A 22,700-nucleotide genomic window follows, 5' to 3' on the forward strand; every position below is an offset into this window, starting at 1 on the left:
ATCCCCTGCCCAGAAGGACGTGCTGAAGGATGACTTGAGAGAACACTGGTAACAACCCAGTGCTCAGAGAGCAGAAATGGGACCAGACCTTGTGTCAGAGATGGAAAAATCCCTTCACTGCTTGCCTTCAAGTGCGCTGCGCCTCCCAACCAGCAATTTTCAAACAGTAAACAAAGCCAAAACTTGTTTGCCCAGGTCTGCAGGTACCTCTGATCTATTCTGAAGGAGGGCAGGGTAATGAAAGCTGCAGGCGATGTGGAGAACACGCTTAACTTGTCCCACGTACGGCACTGAATGCAAGAAACTCTCCCATGCTCCATCTCACAGTGCAGAAGAGGGACATCCACACTAGAATGGGACAGCAGCAGCTCCAGGCATTGCTCAGCAAGCCACAGGAGCTTCCAGCCTTCTCTCCAGGTGCTGGTGAGTGGAGATTACTCTGACCTACTGGTAGTCAGAAGCTCAGCTGTCCAGGCCCCAGGGACTCCTCCAGGCCGTTGTCTTTGGTGGTGATGGCTTGGAGGTCAGTGACATGCCCAATGCCTTTGGTGACTCCTTCACGGAAAAGTAGTTTGGCTCCAATCTTCAAGTATTCAGGATGCTTGATGAACCTGAAACAAACAACTGCCTTCTCTCCTGTCCGCAGCTTGTCCTGAAAAGGAAAATGGGAGAGCTTAGACCCATCTCCCAAGCTGATGAATGCAGGAAGAAGTGCATGTAGATGGTAAGAAGATGAGGCAAATGAAAAGCCTTCTTCAGACTGCATGGCTTGAGCCCTTCCCATTACTGTATACATAAGAAGAGACAGGAAGACACAAGCTCTGAAGAATGGAGAGTTCACCTCTCTTTAACATGTTTGGAGGAAAAGCAACCAAATGGGCAGGATAAAGGGCTAGAATCTGCTCCTAAGAAAGGACACAGCTACTGAAAATACCAGCAGCCCCTAGCTTTACTAGAGGGCATGGTGGAATCCCAACAAACCCCACAGGGAGGTCCATCTTCCTCCCCTCTTTTCCCCTGGCCTACCTTTCCATGGATCTTCTCTACGATAGCCGTCTGTCGCACATTCCCCACGTGCACTGTCACCTGAAACCCCTTCCGGAAAGTTGTGGCATGGAATAACAGCACAATCTCGGCTTCAAACACTGAGCAGATGGTGGGGTTCATTTCTGGACTCACCATGACCATGCCCTGCAGAACAACACAAGGCTCAGACCAGCTAGGGCCAGTCCACTTGCTTCTGAACAGCCCCCAGAACCACAAATACACCTCCATGCTGTGACTTGGGCTTGCATCCCACTCTCAGCCTTGTACTCATTGTACTTTGTAACCTGGCCATTTCCTCCCCTTCCAGCAAGTTTCCTGCAATCGTTTCTACTTCATTCCCACCCTACCAATGGGAGATGTCCAGGAAAGCCTCCAGCCCTGCTCACTGGACCAGTGAACAACCTGGCAGCAGCGGGACTAACCTTGCGCAGCAGGGAGCGGTCGAAGGGTCCGAGGGCCAGGGTGGCTGCCTGCCCAGCCCGCAGCACACGGCAGGCAGAGCGGTTCCGTTGGATACTGCACACTTTCAGCCGCAGGAACTTCCCATCGTCAGTGGGACCAACCACCAAGTTCTCCCCTTCTCGGCAGATCCCACTGCCCAGAGAAGAAGAGCAGGACACAGTTAATCCCACATTTCACCCTCCAAGATTAACCTGAACAAATTCCCCAGGGCCAAGTCTTTGGACTCTTACCCTGGACCAATTAAAAGGGACACAAAGCTACTGAGAACCAGGATTTCTTACTGCAGGAGTGAGAGCCACACTATCACTCTTAAGAATCCCAGGTACAGACAGGGGCCATTGCACCCCCAGTGCTTTGCCACACTGCTTAGTTTCTGGTGGAGAGACCTCAAATGACACTCCTTCAGTGTGGATGTGCTGGTGGCCAAACTGCTCTGATAGCTTCCAAACATGGAGGGACAGCTGCCTTTTCATGGGTAGTGTGCAGTTAACCCCTGCTGGAATCAGAGGATCTACCTTTTACATTTCCTCCCCCTACTTAAGGAAGGAAGAAAGCAACTCCTCGGATCATGCCTAACCTCTGCCAACTCTAGATTCCAGCATGACTTCTTTCAGCATGTTTCAGGACACATTCCTAATCCAGCAACTTTAGAGCAGAGTGTCTGCTTGCCACCACATGACCAATGGTCTGCTCATGTCACTTCCCAACACCCTGTTTGGCTCAGTCAGGACTGAGCCTCACACAGCTTCCACTTCTGCAACAGGTGACTTTAACCTTGTGGGAACTCCAGCAACCATTCATATCCACACCTATCTGCTTAGGCTCACTTACCTTGACAGAGTTCCTCCCACAACAGTCCCCACCTCTGGCACCGTATAAATTTCATCAACCTGCAGCAAGGCAACAATAAGCTGCTCAGACAGACAACTATGAAATAGCACTCCAGAATGAAGACCAAGAGCCCACCTCTTGTGTGGGAGGAGGTGATCTCTCTGCTGGTCATCGGACACCATCACAGAGCTTCACCAACTCCCACTGTCTTCCCATTAGAGGAACAAACCTCTGCCTTTTAAATAGCAACCAGAGAAATGATCTTATCCCTGAGACAGACATCTCATGCTAAAGACAGATCCAGCCTGTCAGGCTTTTTTTCAAGGACCAAGTTCCATTTTTTATTGTGTCTCAGTAGTCCAGGGGTTCACCATATCTCTACCCGTGGTGTCCAAATTCCCCAAATGTCTCTCCCATGGCACAGCAACGAGTCCAGTATCAGAACTAGAAACAAACTACCCTTACCCACCTGAAATTCAGTAAGTTGCTGCATTAATTCTTCCTGCTCTTTACTGTTGGTCAGTGGAGGGAGAATGTTGAGGAAGACTTTCAAGAGATCCAGGTTCTCCCCAGAAACACTGGACAGTGTGAAGATTGGAGTGATGCTGTCAGACACAAATAGACAGAAATAAGCAGAAGGCCACAGCACAGCTCCAGAGGGTTTCTGGGATTCTGAATCTACTGAGACCCACAGGAAGATGGATACTACACCAGTAAGTAGCTAAATCAGGAAGGCAAGGTACAACTCCACGGTAATCCTTCCTCAATGTTTGGTCGAGGCACCAATCCCTTGTCAGCACACATTTTTCTCATTAAGAAGTAACTCTAATGCTGCCTTTGCTACCAGAGCCCAGAAAAATAGTCTGGGAGAGGAGAATGCCTTCTTGGAGAATGCAGAGGTAGGAAACTTGACAAGGAGCAGAGATATTCAAGATGAAGTCACCTCCCCTGTGTTCACCCTTCCCCAGCTCTGTATGGCAGCCCAGTCTGAATTGTCTGCTCCCAACAGAAGAAAGGAATGGTCCCTTACTTGGGAGATTGTGCAAACTGTTGTGCTGCTGTAACAGCATCATCATCTGAATTCACTAGCAGGGGGAGCTTGTTACAGCCTGGTTGCTTCAGGATCCGCTCCAGTTGCTTCACTGTCCGTTCCACGGTGGCTTTTGAACACAAGTCGACTTTGCTGATGACAATGAAGAAGGGGACCTTGAGGGCCATGGCCAAGCCCAAGTGCTCTCGTGTTGTGCCTGCTGCAGGAGACAAGAGAGAGAGTAGGTGCAGCAGCAGTCACTGCTGTAGCTTGTTTACGCAGACAGCTGTGTCTCCTAACTATCCCACGGGCCCACTTTAAGATTTCACTGTAACTGCATAGGTCATCACACACTGAAAAAGCACGATTATTTTAAACAAAACCAAACATCAGTCCAGAAAAATAAAAACCACCAAGAAATTTTGTGACTGATCTGTCTGCTTCAGAAAGATTCATTCTTTGGCCAAAGTTTGCCAGAGAACAGTCACAAAAATGTCAGATAGATGTGGGAGAACTCCAGATGCCTTTTTACAAGACTTCAAAGTTGTTTTCTTTTCTGAGAAACACAGCCTCAAATCCCAAACAAAGCCTCTCTGTCTAGGGTACAGTTTAATGTGGTCTACAGCTGGTAAAAGGATCCCAGATCTACTCCCCTCCCAGGCACTCACAGACACTGGCTTACAAGATATCAATATAAGCTTACAAATTAATAAACTTTTCTGACTACCATTCACAGCTGACAAGGACCCATTCCCCCAATTCTCCATTCCTCTTCACATGTTGCAGTCAATCCATGCAGGCAGGGCAACACTCACCAATGCCAGTGTTGGCGCTAACCACAAGCATGGCAAAGTCTGGGCAGTAGCTAGTGAGGCCAAAGATGGTTGTTTTCAGATACTTGTGATGGCCAGCTAAGTCAATGAAAGTGATCATTTTGGAAGAACTCTCACAGATCTCTTCTGCTGTCCGGGAGTCACTGTAATTTACCACCTAAAGGGATAAGGAGCTTGTGAGACAGGCAGCACCAGCAGGCAAGTAAAGAAAACCCAGCTCTTATCTACCTGCTTTGATGTCAAAATTACTAAGTAGAGATCATCCGCCAGGCGTGCAAGAAACAGTGTTGCAAACGGACAACTCGGGTTCAGCTTAAGGGACACAGAACTGTGCTACCTCTCTTCCCTCCTGTCCCACTCACAGTTCTAACAGGAGGGTAATCCTATTCTCCTCCACCTTTCTGAGTTCAGCAACCCACTCTCTTACCTCTCCTTTGCTGTTGAAGCCGAGGATCTCAAAGCTGATGCTTGATGTTCTTCCTGACTGGATTTCATGGAGATGTCGGAAGAGGTTGAGGCGTGCTCTGCCCCGCCCGTTGTCCAGCTCTCCTTGCGTTAGGACACCCAACAGTGTTGACTTCCCTGAGTCTACATTCCCTAGGACAGCTACTCGAAGGTCTAAGAACTACAGGAAAAAGAACAAAGAAATCAGAAAATGTAACCATTGTTGTGCTGAATGCACAAGCACTACTGGGCAGTGGAGATGCAGCTCAGAGAGCTTCCCTACATCAGGGACACAATGCAGTTTAATCTTGCTCAGATTCTGCTCCTGCTCCCAGCAAACCACTGCCCAGCAGTCGTGATACACTCTCTAGAGTTAAGATATGATGTACCGAGCTTTGATATCACAAAAAAGGCCATTTGCTGCAGCAGACCTCTAAATCCTTCCTTGTCTGCACACAGGTGTGCATCAGAACCATTGCGATAGAAGTGAAATAATTTTTCACCTCTGATCCAGGCAATCTCCTGCACCGACATCTGCCTCAGTCACAATCTTGGAGACGAGAAGCGTTATCATCAAGCCTATCTCTGGCAGCTCTTTAAAGTATCTGCTATGGGCAAACCTATGATAAAGTGCCTCTAGGGTTGGACTCTCATGCCAAAAGGAAGCTGCTCGTATGAAGCTTCTAGGTCTCCAGCAGGAGAAGACAGCCAAACCACAGGTCCATACCTGCTGGTTGTCAGGCACCTTTCGGACAAGCACCTCTGTTATCTTCCTTGGAACGTCGCTGTCGTAATCGACCTCCCTCTCCCGCAGTACTGTAATGTCAGCCCCAACCCTGCCACAAAGACAAAACGAAGGAGTGAGACACATTTGTACTTGACAGCTCTTGCACCTCTATGATAACATCTGCCAACATGAATGGGATGAAGGCTGGAGATAGCAGGGAAGGAGCCTCAAGCTTCCAGACAAAAGCCCTGTAACTTTCCTCATGTTTCCAGAGCCTCAGCACTGAGGCAATGTCAGTCATACAGGGCTTTGTAGGTGGAGCCTCAGCTACTCAGGGGACTCCAGGAAGGGAGCATCTCTACCAGAGGCAGTTCATGCTCATGGGCCCTGCAGATGAAAGGGAACACGTACTTCTCTGCCATCCGGCGCAGTGTCTTGAGCGAGGCTCGCATCTCCTCCTCCGAGAGGCCCACCAGCAGCCCGTTGTCCTCCACGCCGATCTGATAGACGGCCTCACCTCGGCCCTCCTGTAGTCGCCACTTCATCTGTGTCACTAGGTGCTCAAAGCGGTACTGCGAGGGGTTCACCAGCTTTAACTGTTAACAGAGGGGTAGTTCTAATCACAGCCTGGATGCAGAGGAAATCTCATTGCCCAATTCCATGAAGCAATGCTCCCAACTCTGATCCTCCTCTACAAAACACTGCCTGTATTTGTGTCTGAACAAAAGCCATGCGACGGGTGAGAAGGGGTTTCACAAAGGTACAAACATATGGTAGAACTTTCCCGCCTCATGACAAAGGGATCTGTACCCTGCCTGCTGCAGGGTTAAAGACAGCACTCTGGGACCAATCTGTGATCCAGGAGCCAGGAAGTGCAAATGGCCAGAGCCACAAGAAAGTGGCAAATCATTTTCAGGGATATCTGTATCTCTCTCTCAAGAAAAAATACAGTAGGCATCATATACTAGAAGAGATTCCTAAAAATGAGTACTGAGATCAAATTTTTCTGGCTCAGCATACTGGGTAAAGCTTGGCACAGAGACACAGAAGATGAATGGTAGTTCCTTAGTGTAGTGTCTACTTTTCTATCCTTTCCTTGGCCATGTTACCCATAGGCTGTCTTTAGTGAAGTTACTCACTGTAAAATAACCCTCTGGGAGGAAGACTTCCTTCTACAACCTCAAAGGCTCACCTTGTACTCGATGTTTCCATCTTCTGCCTGGTCAAAGAATGAAACAAGACATAAGAGTTAGATGCGGTGCCGACAGGGCCTTCTACAGGCACCAGCTGCCCATATATTCTGAAGCTGATGCTGAGGATTTCAAAGAGAGGGAAAGTGGCAGAAAGATTGTGTTAGGTCCCAGCCTTCTGCCATTCTTTCCTACACTCAACTAGAACTTTCCTTATGGTTTGTTTGTGCTGTTTGCACCCCACATCACGAACACGAGAGGACAAAACTAGAGTGGGGCACAAGGGTAATACTGTCCGGGGGGGGAATTTTTTCTGGACAGTAAAGAACAGGGTCAGCCTAACAGAGAGAGAGAGTGTTCCAGTTTCAAAAAGGCACAGGCCAGCATACGATGTGAAGTCTCCCCCCTCACCCATCCATGACCCACAGCATCCCATTCCCACCCTATCCAGCAGCTTCCATCCATCCAATGTGCACAGGAACAGGGGCCTGGGAACAAAAGCTTCTGCTTCCTCTCCTGCTCAGTGATACTCTCCCTCACTCAATTAGTTTTTCATTGACTCCTTTCTACATCCTTATGTATCTTCTCTCTACAAGGAAGGACTACAGACATAAAGAAGCGGGGTAATGACTCCTTTGCCAGCTAGTCACTGGCCAGAGAGTTCTGGAGAACCAGACCTGATTGGGACTGTTTGTACACAATATGCTCAGAAGTACTTTCTCAGGAAAGGCTGAAGCCAGATGGAGCTGTAACAGAAAGGGCCAGGTACTCATCAAACTCACTTCAATCAAAACAGGCTCCAGCTTTCCAAAGAGAATATCTCATTTTACAAGTAGATATAAAATATTTAAATAATTTTTCCTATTGATTCAGTATAAGGACCACTAAGAAAGGGCTGGAGCCCGCAGGAAGCCACATACTCTACTCTGTCAGTCTAAATGGGGCTGGCAACAGTAAAGCACTTCCTTTTCCTCTGGACACCTATTTGCATGCCAGGAGAGGCAACAGCCCTCTCCTTGCCTTCCAGCTCAGCTCTTAACCACAGCGGTGCTTACAGTGGCAAAAGGCCAAAAGAAGTTCTCAATTGTCAGTTCAGCTCTCTGGCAGCAGAACTGTGCCGTGAGAAAAAGGTACTTGTAGCAGGTTTTCCTCTCTTGCCATCTACCAGCTTTCCAGTTCTATGAAAAATTCATTCCCATTCACCTACTGCACTGTCATCTAAATAACAGAGCGGGTCTTCTCCAAGGCACTTTGAGACTAGAAAAGCAACAAGTCTTGACTTGCTGGGGCACACTCCACAGGGTAGCCAGAAACAGGAAGCTGTGTGGAAACCACAGGGGACTGTCCAGCCTCCAGCTGAAAGGAACAAGAACTAAACAGTGGCTGCAGGGCACTACCTGTGGACAACATCTAACAGTAGCAAAGTGCTGTTAACCCATCTTTCCAAGAGTCCCATGCCTGCCTTGTGGAGGAACTGCTCTTTCCCAGCACAGGCTACTATATATTTTACAGAAAGCTCACTGACTAGGGCCGAGCAATTGAGTACGAGTCGATGCAATTCTCCCGACAGTGACAGTTCTAGTGTGTGACAGTTCAGACTGGTGACAACTGCCCCAGCTGAGCACACACCCACGTACTCCCAATGCCACTTCTTCCTGCTGCAAGAGACAAGTGCCTCACCCTCTGTCCATACCCTCTGTAGCTCTAAGTGAGGAAACAGCTCTCAAATTAACTGGGAAGGGGGTCACCAGAACCCGTTTGGCAGCTGGAAAGGGGCTCAGACCCACCAGATCGTCTCTCGGGGAGAGAGAGCTGCAAACGGGATGTTCGGAACTACGAGGCGAGCAAAGCTTTATTTTCGAAGCTATTTGGATCGCAGGCGAGCCCACAGACAGACGCCAGGCAGTGCGATACCACTCGCAGACAGGGTCCGGTGGACCCCGCAGAGAATTCGCTGGTAGTGGGGGCGCGAGCACGGCCCGGAGGCGAGCGCGGGGCAGGCGGGCACACGGCTCCCGGGGCCGGAGCTGCAGGACCGCTCCTACGGCTGCTGTCAGCCCGACCCCGGCACGGCCCCGGCACCTTCAGTCAGACCCGCCACCCACCCTGCGGGCTCCGGCCGTGGTACCGACTCGCTCTAGGGGGGCACCGGCCCTCCGGCCCCTCCCGCCCTCAGCGGCGGCACCCCCCGCCCCCGGGCCCGGTCCCGCTCCCTCCGCGGCTGACAGGACGCGGCGGCCGCCAGAGCTCACCTCGGGCGGCAGGTACGGGGGGTTGTTGGCCTTCCCTCCGCGGCTCCGCCCGTTCTTCTTCTTCGTCTTCGAGCCACTGCCGCCGCCAGGCGCGGCCACCCCGCGTCCGCGCAGCGCTGCGCCTGCCCCGCCGCCCGTCGGTCGACAGCAGCCCCCGAACAGCTCCGACACCCGGGAGTCCATGGCGGACACCGCGGCCCCGCTGCCCCGCTGCAGCGCCCGCTCCGCTCCCCGCCCGGCCCCGCCGGCCCGGCTCCGGCGTCACCGACCGCCGCGCGGCGCCCCGGGAAAGCGAGTCCCGCCCGCCTACAACACCGAGAACGCACTGCGCGCCGCCCGCTCGAAACTACACTTCCCGGCGTGCCCCGCGGCTCAACCCGCTCGCTCCCGTACGGGTTCTATCCGCGGGGGCTGATGGGAGTTGGAGTCCAAGGGAGAGGGCGCCGCCTCTCGGCCGCGGCCGACAACGCGCGGGATGCCGCCGCTCCCCGGGATCAGCGGACGCCCGTGGGTTACCCCTCTGCAGTTCGCAGCCCCGGGTTCCCTAGTTATTGACATCGAGCGATCAGTCAGACTGGCTTCGGGAAACTGGGGCACTTTCGAAGTTGTTCGGCATTGGAGGTACCTCATGACTACCCAGAGGCAGCAGCCCGATACAGAGTGATCTCAAAGGACACATTAAAATCCAACGGCGGGGGCGGCCGGAACAGCAAAGGATGCTCTAGCTGTGGCCGCATCCCTTCATTAAGTGTATTCCCGGTCTCCAGTTCCACGGCCACTGCGCCTTCTCCTTCCCCACCGCATGCCCCGGGGAGGGCGACGCTGGATCATTGTTTGCGTACAACTGACACCCTCCGTGGTGCTGTGCACGCGCGGCCGCGGCTCCTGTAAAGCAGCCTCGGAGCGTCTCCTCTCGCCGTTCCGCCCTCCGCTCGCCGTGTGCTGGTGGCGGCACCCAATGGGGCGGCGGGCACAATGTTTCCAAACACGGCACTCCCTGCACGCTCCCCGCCTCCGCCTCTCCGCAGCAGTGCGAATGCTGCTCCTCCCCAAGGCACCGGAGCCACCAAGCCTGCCGGCAGCGGGTCGGAGGACAGCGGAGCCGCTTCCTGCGGCTCTCCCCGGATAGCCCTGCAAGAAACAGCCGTAGCTCCCGACACAGCCTCAGCCTGGCGGCCCCGAGACCGGATCGGGATCGGGATCTGGAGCGAAGGGGCGGGGCTACACGGAGACCCCGCCTCCCACCATGCCCGCCAATCGCGGCGTCTCGGCCGCCGCCGGAGGGCGTGCGGCGCGGCCCGTGCTCCCCTCCCGTGAGGCTCTGCGGCAGCGGCGGCATTTAAACCCGGGGCAGCCGTTGGGGGGGGCGTGTTGCTGCTTCCTCGTTCCTCGGCGCTGGCGGGCCTGGATCGTGGCGGGATGAGACCCCAGGGGGACCGGTCGGCGCTGGGCAGCCCCGCGGTGGCCGTGGCGTTCCCGGGAGCTGTGTGCCGGGGCAGCGGCTACCGCTTCGCCTGCGAGCTCCTGAAGCACGTCCTGCACCAGCGGAACCAGCTCCCGCTGCCCTACGAGCAGCTCGCGTACTTCTGCCGGCAGGCGGCCCAGGTGAGTCCGCGGGGTCATCCTCGTGCTCGGAGGTGGCCCTCGGGCCGGGGGATTAGGGGGGCCGTGGCGTTTGAGTTTTGCTTGCGACCTCCCGTTCTCGCTCTGTGGCTCGTACAGCAACGTGTCGCCGCTTTTAAAGTAAAGTGCTTGTGGCTGTATCCCTAATCGTTACCTCTTCTTTTAAAAATGATGCGAAGGCAACGTTAAGTTCAGGCTGCTGAAGGTGTCGACAAATTGCTCTTAATCGATTGTTTCCTACTTTCCGCTCAAAGCGTGTCACTGTTTGTTATGCAAAAACCTCTAAGCAAAAAAAACCCCCAAACTATTAAATTATTTCAGAGTGATGACTGATCTCTGAAGGATGGGCTTCTAATTCCTATTGGAATTCATCAGTAGCGTAATTCAGTTTCAAACTGAGTAGCTATGGATTGTGCTTTTGTCTTCCTCTAACATCTCCTGATGTGGAGGGAAGGTGTGCATCTTCCTGATGTGGGTACCTATAGCTCTCAAAATGAACACAAACTTCTTGTTCCTTGACTCTCTGGGATGGGCCATGCTTTCTGCAGAGTGTATTAGAACAAATACCTGTTCATAACTAAATGTACTAATTTGAGTTTTTTTTTTTCCAGGATGGAGATGGAATTGGGAAGCCACTTTCCCTGGGCCTGGCAAGCAGAAAGTGCCAGCAGCTGCTGATGGAACTGGAGGGATTGTTCCAGCATCTGGAAGTCATGTTTAGTCTGACACTGGTTCCTCGGGTTCTTTTCCTACTTGGTGGCAATGTCATGAACCCCAAGGAGCTCTATGAGCTGAATTTGGAAGGGTTCTGCGAGGGCGCTGCTGAGGAGAGCCTCCAGACTGCGCCCTGTGTTCGCCAGCTCTTTCACCGCCTCTTTGTCGCTGATGTCTTCAGCGAACTTAAGGCTCTCCCTGTCACAGGCACTCTTGTCCTGGTCCAAGGACACCGTGACTGTGGTGTTGAGTGGTTCCGGCCCAAGCTCAACTACCAAGTGCCGACCCGAGGGAGGAAGCTGACTGTTAAGTTGTCCTGTGATGGAGACCTCCATGTTAGTGCTTCACCTCCACAGCACACCACACCTGCTTGGGAGGACTATGTCTGGTTCCAAGCACCAGTGACCCTCAAAGGCATTAGTGAATGAATGGTTTCCATGGAAGTTCAATTGGAATATTGATTACATTTTTTTGTTTAGGCCTTAATTTTAGCAAATGCAACCATGTATTTTTGAATCGTGTCTGTATGAATTTTTTTTCTTCATGGAGTCTACTCACTTCCTGTAGCTTGCTGCGCTCATCTGTTGTCCTTATTTCCTGAGTTGTTGTTGAAGGCAAATCCACTTTAAGGCACAGTTGCACACAGGTCCAATGATTCTTTAGGGACCTGATCTGTGACATGAAATGAATTAATTTGTTGGGAGTAAAAGTCCCCTGCTTTGTGCTTGTTGAACTAGAAAATGCTGGTCACATACAATCTTCTCCTGAGTTTTAAATATGGTCATTTTCTGATCCTGCCTTTGCCGTGCTCCCCATAGACTGTCTTCAGTGAAGTTACTTCCTTCATAATAACTCTCTGTGAGGAAAACCATCTGCAGTCCTTAAAAGGCTCCTCATAGCAAGAAACCCAGAGGGCAAAACTGCAGCAGGACACAGAGGTAATATTGTTGTGGAAAAGGGATTTATTTCCAGCTAGTAAAGAATGGGGCAGGATGAAGGCAGTTCCTCTGCAAAGGGCTGGAGCTGCCAGGGCTACCTTGGAGCTGGGAGGAGCCGTGTCCAGGGGCCCCTTGGCAACCCTGCAAGCACCAGCCACGGCTGCCGTGGTGTGTGCCCCACTTGAGTCCTCAAGTGTTTGCCCATCTATTTGATCAAATAGATCCCCATGACTCACTTTCTGTTCAGTAATATTCCAAAGTAAGACTTTTCAGCAAATGAAAAATCTTGTAGTCAGGGCTGCCTTGGAGATTGAAAGAGACAGGCACGGTGGAGGCCTAACGGCCCTGACAATAAGTTAGATACAAGATTAAAAGTAAGCAGTGTCTTTGCTAACCCTCTTCAGGGAAAGTTAGAAGTGCTGTTCCAATAATGGAAGATAGCTCTCACTTGAGGAAGAAACTTAGACTTCAGCATATCTGAAATGCTTAGAAGTCGGGGAATGTGATCAAGTTTAGCACTGTCCTAACCTGCCAAATTCCTTTTGTTAGTCAGATTGTATCACTTAGAATCAAAACTGTTTTTTCTGGGCTGGTGTCTCCTGGAGAACAGGACAGGGAGAGAAGCTCTGAGAGCAGTGTGTTTGAACTAGGTATCTGCTGGAGTTGTCTTCAGTCAGCTGGGCAATTATCTGTGCTGTAACGAGCTTTCAGTAGCTTCAAATAGCTCCATCCATTTGAAGAGAAATGTGAACCTACTGGTAGTGAGGGTACTTGCTGTTATGAGTCAAAAATGCGCAATGAGGTGGTAAAAATCCTTTGTGGAAGAGGGTAAGGATTGAAGTAACCCTCTATACTTGGTGTGTATTTTAACTTTGACCTTTTGGAATGGAATGAGATGATAGAAGTAGAAGGAACTTCATTTGATATTTTTGAGCTTGGAGAACACTAGAGTGCTCTCTCTGCTCTATTATCCACTGCTATCTGTTTACAATGTGCGGTAGCTGCTTCTTAAGCTAGTTCTAGGGGAAAAACTGAGAGTGAAGAAAGGTGCCTGATGTGCAACTGCTCACTTGAATATGAAATTCCAGGTCTCTTGAAGGAAATATAACTTGAATGTAGGAGTTTTGTGCTCAGGAGATCAAAGCCCTTTACGCTTCCACCAAAGCTGCTTGTAACACTTATTTAAGAATTATTTAAGGTGCCCAAGTGTTTAAAGAAGCTTTCAAACAGAAGCCTTGACCAGCTCCTTTCACTTCTCTTCCTCAGATGAGTGCAATGTTACTTCAATAAACTGTTTACATATTCTATTATACTTGAGCTATGAATGCAGAAATGATATGATGCTGGGAATGAAAGAACAAAGGATGCTATTTGGATTTTTTTTGTTTGTATTTTTTCTTATGAAAGCATGTAGAACTTGACTTAAAAAATCAGTGGTGCAATTATTATCAAAATAAAATGCTCGTTTCTATATATGTAATTATTTTGAGGGATTAAACAAATCCAATTGAAAGATCTGCTACTGGTAGAACAACTTGCTTCCATTCTGTGCATGTATTTCAACTGCAGCCTCACAGCTGTTCGACTTTTTGGGCAAACTGTATGATGTCTTGTGCCAGAAGCTTTGGCTCCTCAAAAGCAGCAAAATGCCCTCCACGTGGCATGTAAGTGTAAGTGATGATGTTCTTATAGACATCCTTTGTCCAGGCACGTGGTACGTGTACAATTTCCTGAGGAAAAGCTGCAATCCCTGTGGGAACATACACGCCAACCCTAAAAGACATGTTAATTGCATTGATGAGACAAGTCCTGGGGGGCCATCTATAAAATCCTGTCTCTGGTAACACATTCAGCTGAAGAAGTTTGCCCACTTTGTGCAGTGCACCTTGTGGTCTGCACTCAGCTGAGGAGCTTCATATCTATTTAGGTATCATTGAGTTTAAGAAGATTATACCTGCAGAGGTGTAAAGTAGAGCCAACTTTGCACAGAGGTTGATTTTGCAATGTTTCCCCTCTTTGAGTTTAACCTCTCTAAGCTGCAGTGTTGTTCTAATGACAAAATACCACACCTGTTTGCGAAATGAGCCAACTCCCATTCGCTTTAGTATTTGGTCTTAAATGCATAACAAATGACTCTGGAGAGGAAAGGTGGGCTGGTTCAGTCCACAAAGAAAGACTCCCCCTTTTGTTTAGATGATCAGTTACTTGGAGAAGTCTGCTCAGCAACATTTTGTGGTCAGCCTCTCTTAGAGTCACGTTAATGTACTAGCTGTCACAAGGTGCTGGGTTTCAAGTACTGCTCTCCAAATTGCTACTCCAGGTTTGTGCTTAACTCTTCTAGTCCTTAGCTTATCCTCTGGCAAGCAATAGCCTTCCTAATTCAGTTTTGACTTTTCTGTTACATGTGCCCATGATCTTCTGTTTTGTTTTTACTGAACTGAGCTACAAGTGACATTAGTTTGGAGAATAAGTATCTAGACTTGTATTTTGAACACCAGGCTGTGCTTGGTGCTTTGGTAAGTCTTTTGCATTGCCTTGGCTGCAAGCAACCTTGTGTGCATTATAGGTGCAAAAGTAAAGTGACCCTTAACTATATTTATCAAAAGCAAATTAAGAATCCGAGGTTTTATTTTTCTTAGAACTAAATAAATTTGCTGTTGATCTAACTGTTGATACAGGCAAATGTTTCAACGTCATTTGCAAATCTGCTTTGCAGCTTGCCACGTAATTACCTGTTATGAGCACTTAGATCAGGATCCTTGGAAAAGTTTTCTTTGTAGTATCGCATTGAGGACACGATGGTGGATGTTACCCAATAAATCATCACATTGGTCAAAAGCTCATCAAGAGAATATTTGCTGTTGAGAGAGAGAGGAAGAAATATAACTAGAAGCTGTTCCTCAGTGCTCTGTACTGAGCTCATGCCCTGAAGAACTCTGTCCCTCTTAATCTCCACTTATTTTCAAGCAGGAAATGAATTGGCACCTATGTGTGTCCAGAGCAAAACCACCAGGTGTGGAAGCAGTAGTGTGCAGGCAGTCTGCTGTAAGTGTAAACTACTGCTTGTCACGTCAGCCTTTCATCCTTAAATTCCAGCTTTGATGGGCACTATTTTACCTGTATCCTCGTATTAGTTCTTAGCAGTCATTCTTTACATGAGACTTCTCACGGAATAGCATCTGTTTTCTTACCTTTCCAAGCCTCCATCATCTTGATACAGAAATGATTTGTCTGTCCAGGTTGAGAATTTCTCCAAGATATATGCAGCAAGCCCCACTGGGGAGTCATTCAGTCCACAACCTAATTGAGGAGAAGAGAAGAGCTGTTGCAGTTGCCAGGCATTGCAATACTTCAGTGCAAGTTAAACTGCACTTTCATGAAGTGTTCAGAGTTTTCTAGAGAATTCAGTAGAGAGTCTGTATTTATTTATCCCTTACAGAACTTTATTTGTGACAAATTCCCTGCAAAGGAATTCTGGCTGTAACTGAGGGTGCTACAAATTCCAATAATTCCTATAGAAAATAAGCTGAGAGCTAAGGAAATCCCATTGTCTTCTTGGTGATGTGTGGTAGAAGGAGCAAATTCAGATGTAAAGAGATGACGCTGTGGAAAGAAATTTCAGATGAAATATTTGGGACCACTGTCCTGCTTAGGGTGGGATGTATTCTGATTCTAAAATATAGCAATGAAATAAGGCTAACAGGAGTGCAACAGATTCAGAATATCATGAAGATAATGATTTCTGTGTTGTTTTTTTTTTAAGTGTTTGCTTAATTGCCTTAATCTTTGATGCAGCTGATTTTTGAGAGCACTACCCTTGACTCATAGATTTTCTCACGTGGCAGCAGCCAAACTTTAACTCACTGTGATTTTCTTCCTCCACTTAAACTTCTTTGAACTTTGTTGATATCAGTTTTTATCGGCTGGTTTTATCAACCAGTCACTTATAAACCAAAGCTTGGATAGTCGTCAATTTTATATCTAATTATTAACTTTTATTCATAGAGAAGTTAGGATCTTGTAGAATAGTTTAGGTGTCAGCACAGATTTTTGTGATTCTCTCCTTCTCCTGGAACTTGCTGATTTATTCCTGTGCTTGGATTCTTATGTTAACTAGTTTTAATCCTTTTTTAAAGTTTCTGCCAGAGCTCTGATTCTTAAAGCATTATTTCCCTGTGATATTATCCCCTCTAAATCAATTCTCTTTTTTAAAACCATTCTGTCAGATTCCTGATCAGAGAGTGGATATACTCATTTTCATTTTTCTATGGACATCTTCACTTCTTGGCCTTTAAAAACATTCAAGCAACCAGAAACACCACCACCACCATAACTCCCTCCCACCTGTTATATTGCTTATCTCCTTTTATTTCTTTGGGTTTGTGATCACTTCAAACAATAGTCTAGGAATTCGTTGCCATTCCAGTTTGAGCTTTGTCTCCTTGGGTGAATTGCTGGGATGGGGGCTGTTTGTTCTCTGGTCACCAAATCTGACACCAGCCTGTGACAGCTCTGCTATCTTTCCTGATGAGGGATTACTTCAAGAAAGCAATACCACAGAATCCTGACTAGTGGGGACTGATGCAAATAATTCCTTTAAGCATTATGAAATGGCCATAGGTTTCTTCATAGTCCTTATCCACTTGTCAGCATTCTGGCTTTTCAGGTGTTTGAGCTTTGTCTACCTTTCTGCAACTTCCACATTGCACCTCCTTGCTTGTGGTATTTTTCTTATTTTCAGCCCCATTTATTTCTTGAAGCTTCAAATTTAGGACTCTGTGTTTTACTTTTGAGAGACTCTTTGGAAAGGGGTTAGTTCCCAAGACAAGTGGCATGCTATTTAAAAGACCTTGAAAAGTTATACTTGAAATCTCCATCTTTTTTTGAGGTGGTTTCTTTGAATTTCATTTTACATGTCTCTTGTCCCCATGAACTCATTGTCCACATGGGTCTTGTACTCAGTCACCAAAAGTCATTGCTTCTCAAATTTGGATGGCCTTTGTTTTCATGTACCATGAGTGGTTAGTGTACCATGTTCACAGAGACACACAGAAGGTGCATTACCTGCAGTGTCTGGTTTGGTGGCTTGGATGTGCATGTATCCAGACTCTCGCAGGACATCATACACATTCTTCTGCATGAAAGGGTAGAAACGTCGAGCATCTTCCCTACTGAAGCCTACAAGCCATGGAACATAAGCCCCAAGCATTATACAAATCAACCTTCTCAAACTTTGTCTGGCAATGAAAACAAGATTCAGATGCAGCCCTTTCACAGACCTAAAAGTAAATGAAGGAATAGAAGGTTAAAACAAGCAATTTTCTGTCTCCAAGTTTTCTAGAAAACAAGTCTAACTGCAGCTGTGAGATAAAAACTAGAGTGAATCAAATACATAAAGCCCTTCAGGTTCATGGTGATTAAAAAAAATACAAAGCATATGAATATGCAGTATGGGGTTATCTATGGAGGAAAAAAAGTAGAAGGGGATGTGAAGCGGGACAAACAGAAGGTAGGACTATGGAGCCAGAAGGTAGGGTAGGAACTGGAGGCAGCTTTTCTGCACTGATTTTCTTTGCTACTTACTGTGGCAGCATCTGAGCCATGTTTGTGGTAATACGAGATCCCCAGTCTCCTCCCTGTATGTAGTATTCCTTGAAGCCTAATCTGTTCATCAGCTTATGAAATATCCGAGCAGTTGCTATGGAGTCAAACTCTGTAGGTAAAGAGAAACACAGGACACCTGTTTGTGCTAGTGCTCCTCCCCTTGGCCAAAGACTGTGACCTGAGCGAGTGTGTGTGGAGCTGTGGGAAGGGACAGTGTGCAATGCTGGTCTTTCTTCCTTCCTTGGAAAGAAAGTGAACACAAGATGAAAGAAATTCAGTGGAAAGCGAAATCAGACCTGACTTACCACTACCACTGTTGCAAATCTCCACAGCCAGCCCCAGAGCCTCAGCCACAAGTGCCTTAGTGAAGAGGCAGGCATCTGCAATCACAAACTGCAGCACCCACGGCTGCCAGGGATGATTGAGGTTTTACTCCAAAACTGCAATTCCAACAGAGCCTTTTCATTGCTTACCTCTCTGGTGAGGGGCCTCTGAAAAGCCATATCCTGGGATGGAGGGGCAGATGACCTCAAACACCACATCCCCCTCATTGAGGCCGTGCTTGGCTGGCTCTGTGAGCAGAGGGATGATCTTGTAGAATTCATAGAAGGAGCCGGGCCAGCCATGGACCATCAGCAGAGGTCGAACAGCTCGACCATGAGGAACATAGGATGGCTTCACGTGGATAAAATGGATATCAATCCCTGCAACACATCCAAGACAGAAAAATTAAAGCTCTGGGATCATCGCAGTTTCTGCTCTGGATTCTGTAGAAGGAGGGTGGCAAAACTGTAATTAGCATCTGGAGCAGAAGATCCACAACCAGCCACTGCAAGAAGATGCCTGGCTGAAAGGGGATACATGGCATATTATCTGTTGTCTCATCTTTTACATAGAGACAGAGATATTAGGATCACTGGAGATTAGCATGCATCTCCTGAGAAACTGGTCTCAGAGTATACAAGTAGAGCTGCACTTGAATGAATAGCATAATGTGGGTAAGATACATGCAAAAACATGACAGTAGTTAAGAGAAAAAAGGCATGATGGAAGTCTAACCTAGAGCTCATTTATGTTAGCTCTGGCTAAGCTCTCCTGGGTGGTGGGGAGGGATATTCCAGCCTCAGTCTAGATAAATTTTGCAGTTTTCAAAGATGGCTTCAAGGCAATGGCTGAAAAGCACCTCACCATTAGTTAGCACGAGTTCAGAGCCAGATGAAGCCCATTTTGAAGCAGACCTAATCTTATTGCCACTGTGTAATGGCTGTAATCCCTATAAGGTTATTAATAAGAGAGCCTCCAGTAGTTACATTTCACTGGTATCACTAAGCTGTTATGCACAGGTTGTCTCAAATATTGTCACTTCTTACATCTCCCCCTTCCTGCTGTGCATTTCTGAGTGAGACCTATGCAAGCCCCAGAGGCCCACTCACCTTCAATGGTGGTGTGGAAGTGGGGGTATTTGTTCAGCACTTCCACTTGCTTGCGCCAGTCAAACTGATTTCTCCAGTAGGCCACCACCTTCTGCAGGTAGGTGGAGTTGAAGCCATAGTGGAAGGCGGCTCCTTCCACGTGCGGTGTGAAGCGGAACCGATCCAGGCGCTGGTGCAGATCCTGTGGAAGGGAGCCCTTCTTGCCAGGCTGGCCAGCTGCTGGCGTGTGCCCTGTGCCAGGGCAGGCACAGACAGGCTCTCTTGGCTCTGCTGGCTATTGTATTGCTCTCTGGGACACCACAAGCCCTCCTGAAGAAGTGCCCTACTCTGCGTGACCTCCTGATTTGTTTATATGGGAATACAATTTTCTACAGGTTACAAGTTCTCCATGGGTACCCAGGAGTTCTGGGTCCTACTCTTGGCTTGCTGCTAACTCATTCAGGGTTTTTGGCACTAGGAGCTTGGCAGCACTGCTGGCTGGGAGAATAAGAATCTCATCTTGATCTGCTGGCTGATACTTGGTCAGATAATTAGAGACAGGCATGCAGGGCTAGAGGAGCTATGACTCAGTCAAAGATGCCATCCCTCTTCAGCCTTACAACCCTTTCCTCTGTGGAAGCCCCTCAATCCTGCCCTACTAGTGCCACTGCTGTCCTAATGCCCTCCTGCCCTGCTCCAGTATCCACAGACCCACTGTCAAAGTCTGCTGCTCAAAGCGTGGCATTTCTGCAGGAGAAGCCCCAGCTTGCACAGAGGGGCTGTTGTCTTAGAAAATCTTTAGGAGACACTGCAATGGACCGGAGCTCAAATCCCCTTCATAAAGAATGGTGAGCCATAGCATCATCTAATGGGGCTGGGCAGCTGCCCTGGCACATGGAAGTGCCCTGCTGTCACTCCCAAGGCATCACCTCGAAGCAGTGAGGTGGGTGATGGAACTGCCTCCCCCTCGCAGCTTTCTGCACCTCCTACCCCCCAGCCAGTGGTACCTCGATTTCTTTGTCAGATGTCTCAATCTTGAAGGGACGGATGCTTGTATCTTCTTTTCCTTTGAGGGGCCTTTCACCTGAGCCCCACCACCCATCGCCCATGTCAATAGTCTTCATCTTGTGTCCAGATCTCAGCCAGCAAAGCAGCACCCCTCCAACCCCCAGGGCAGCCACAGGGACCAGGACTGCATTCTTCTGAGAATATTCAAAAGCCCTGCAGAGGCACAAAATTGCCTGTGTTCAACAACAGCAATTTCAAATGGACTTAGGTTGAGGCTTGTTTGCAGCTCCATTGGAACTGAGCAGGGACAAATGCCTACAAATCCCAGACAGTCAGCAGGGACTGGGCATTTCTGATTTTATTGAAGATCACAGGTAAGATTTGGGGCAGGGTTCTGTCTACCAAGGCTTCTTAGGGGGTCTCATGTCCTTGCTAATCAGGCTTGCTGACAAGTCGTCCTTGTCCCTTTCCTGGTGAACTAGAATGCCTAGAGGGACAAAAATCAATAGGATACAGGCCAATCTACTTTGAGGCAAGTACTGCAGTGAATGAGACAGTAGCAGCTGGACTTGTCCAGGACTAAAAACTACATGGACAGGGTGGGCTGAGAAGCAGTAGGAGAAACAAAAGTCTTCAGCTGCTGAAGAGAGCTGGATGTGCTGGACATGCTCCGTTTGCCAGTGCTTCATACACAACTCTCCTACAGAGTCAATCATCTCTTAGGGCAATCCTGGTTCTCCCCCATACGTGCCAAGTGGGGAGTGTCTGCTGGTGCTCCTGTTTGTGTTCTAAACAGCAAGGTTCCAGACCTGAGGTGTGGGAACTAAGTTACCAGAGCTGGAATTGACAGACATGCAGTCCTAAATGTAATGCACCTTCCCATCCCTCTGCCTTGTGTTCAAGTCCTCAAGTTCCCCTCAGGCATTAGTAGAGGTTTCTGGGGCTCCTGCAGGAGTCTGCAAGGGGGCTGTGAGTAAAGATTTTGTTGCTGCTGTCATCCAGAGTACGGAAGGGAGACCGCAGCACAGAACAACTCTTCTACTCACCTGATCCGGGACAAGATGCTCTCCCTACAAAAGGGCAAAAAACAGAAAGATCCTTACAATCTGATAGTGTTGTGTTGTCCCATGTCCCATTCCCTTGTGGATGGTGCAAAGAATGTGCCCTGCCAGCACCACTCGTTGCCCAGGGATGCGAACACAGCCTGTTTAGCCACCTGGCAACATCTGCCATTATTTTTCCTCATCTTTGGAAAGCACGGGCAGAGAGGGGCTCACAAAGCACTGCCTCTGTACAAAGAGACAGTGTTTCTGGGCTGTGTTTTAGCTAGATAATTTGTTGCCGTAATATTCCCTCCTTCAGCACAATTTAGATAAAAAGCAGTAAACAACAGCATAGGTGTCCTTGCAGTGTTTCATCCTGCAAGCAGCTGTGTAACCTCAGCCAAGAAAATAGTTTACTTTGACTGCTGTGTTGCAATAGGTGCACGGCCTCAGCAGGGCAATTCCGAGCTCCAGGGTTATTCTGCTGCCAGCCATGTGGCTGACTGCAGGGCTGGCACCAACAGAGGCTTGTGGGACCCTTCCCTGTCCAGAGTTTAATGACTTGCTGAGCCTTTGACTCTTCTAGCTACTTCTGACTGCATATCAAGCCTTTAGGTCTCCACTGCCTGCTACAGAAAGGAAGTATCCTCCTCGGTTCCCTTTAAGCCTACTAGATTCTGGTACAAAAGCATAATCTAAGATCTGGCAACGATAGAAGGAAGTCTTGTTACTGTGCCTTGTGGAACGCAGCCACATTAGGGAGTTCTTCAGTATGGTATTTGTAGTCCTTTGAGAAAACAAACCAAAACAAATGCCAAAAAAAGAAAAAGACTTGCCAATCCATGAAAAACCAAGTCCATTGGGAGTTTGTTATCATCTAGAATTGTTTCCCTCTGCTGTCTGAAGTGCAGAACCTGGAGCCTATACTGGATATCCCAGTAGCCTCCAAGGCAATTTGGTAACACTCGCAGGGACAGCCTATGTGTGCTTTTTTTTCCTTAAATCACTTCCAGATACGGAAGAGCAGGGCTCCTAAGAACACATAGCTTATGCAACAGGTAGGAATATCCCTCTGCACTTACATCCTGGAGGTCGGTGAGCAGAGGTTTGACACCAGATAGGAAGGCAGTAGCACAAGCCCTGCACTGCCGGCACAGCAAGCCTGTCCCATAAGCAGCTCTCTGAGCCACATAAACCCAGGCTCAGTGGACCAACACCTCCTCTGCACTCGTGCCCAGGAGAGCTCAGCTGCCTGCTCCCACTCTCCCATGACCTGGTGTCCCTCCCGGGGCTTTGTCCCCCCCAGCCCCAGGGAGCCCAGTCTGGAGTCCCTCCTCCCCGTGCCGAGGAAATCTCACCATGCGTTTGGAAGGATGTCCCGCCACATGTCTGCTCGTCCTTGCCTGGCTGCTGCTCCGGGTGAGGACACAATCCCAGTGTGTGCTCTCCGGCTTTCTCTTCCGCAGTGACGTTTTCTCGGGGACAACCCAAACTACGTCGTCCATCAGTGCCACCTATTGCCTGAGTGTGCTGCTGCAAACT

At 48.7% G+C, this 22,700-nt stretch overlaps 3 protein-coding genes across 3 annotated transcripts; 1 reads left to right on the forward strand and 2 right to left on the reverse strand.

Moving 5' to 3' along the window:
- Positions 1–313: 313 nt before the first annotated feature.
- Positions 314–9,076, reverse strand: GTPBP2 (GTP binding protein 2). The gene is made up of 12 exons (XM_014876095.2): positions 8,817–9,076; positions 6,567–6,593; positions 5,786–5,970; positions 5,375–5,483; positions 4,631–4,828; positions 4,186–4,360; positions 3,371–3,590; positions 2,810–2,945; positions 2,341–2,399; positions 1,470–1,641; positions 1,027–1,191; positions 314–652 (listed from the first exon to the last, which is right to left on the reverse strand). The coding sequence occupies exons 1-12, from the start codon at positions 8,997–8,999 to the stop codon at positions 455–457; spliced, it is 1,827 nt and encodes a 608-aa protein (XP_014731581.1). The 5' UTR covers positions 9,000–9,076; the 3' UTR covers positions 314–454.
- Positions 9,077–10,116: 1,040 nt separating this feature from the next.
- Positions 10,117–11,721, forward strand: MAD2L1BP (MAD2L1 binding protein). The gene is made up of 2 exons (XM_014876059.2): positions 10,117–10,421; positions 11,051–11,721. The coding sequence occupies exons 1-2, from the start codon at positions 10,236–10,238 to the stop codon at positions 11,579–11,581; spliced, it is 717 nt and encodes a 238-aa protein (XP_014731545.1). The 5' UTR covers positions 10,117–10,235; the 3' UTR covers positions 11,582–11,721.
- A 1,740-nt stretch (positions 11,722–13,461) lies between these two features.
- On the reverse strand, positions 13,462–22,700 carry LOC106853010 (epoxide hydrolase 1-like). Its single transcript, XM_014876048.2, has 10 exons — positions 22,517–22,700; positions 21,162–21,185; positions 20,115–20,328; positions 19,129–19,309; positions 18,169–18,399; positions 17,675–17,804; positions 17,156–17,370; positions 15,283–15,391; positions 14,824–14,949; positions 13,462–13,864 (listed from the first exon to the last, which is right to left on the reverse strand). The coding sequence occupies exons 1-10, from the start codon at positions 22,543–22,545 to the stop codon at positions 13,663–13,665; spliced, it is 1,461 nt and encodes a 486-aa protein (XP_014731534.2). The 5' UTR covers positions 22,546–22,700; the 3' UTR covers positions 13,462–13,662.

The sequence above is a fragment of the Sturnus vulgaris genome, chromosome 3, assembly GCF_052056855.1.
Source record: "Sturnus vulgaris isolate bStuVul1 chromosome 3, bStuVul1.hap1, whole genome shotgun sequence".
Classification (NCBI taxonomy): Eukaryota; Metazoa; Chordata; class Aves; order Passeriformes; family Sturnidae; genus Sturnus; species Sturnus vulgaris.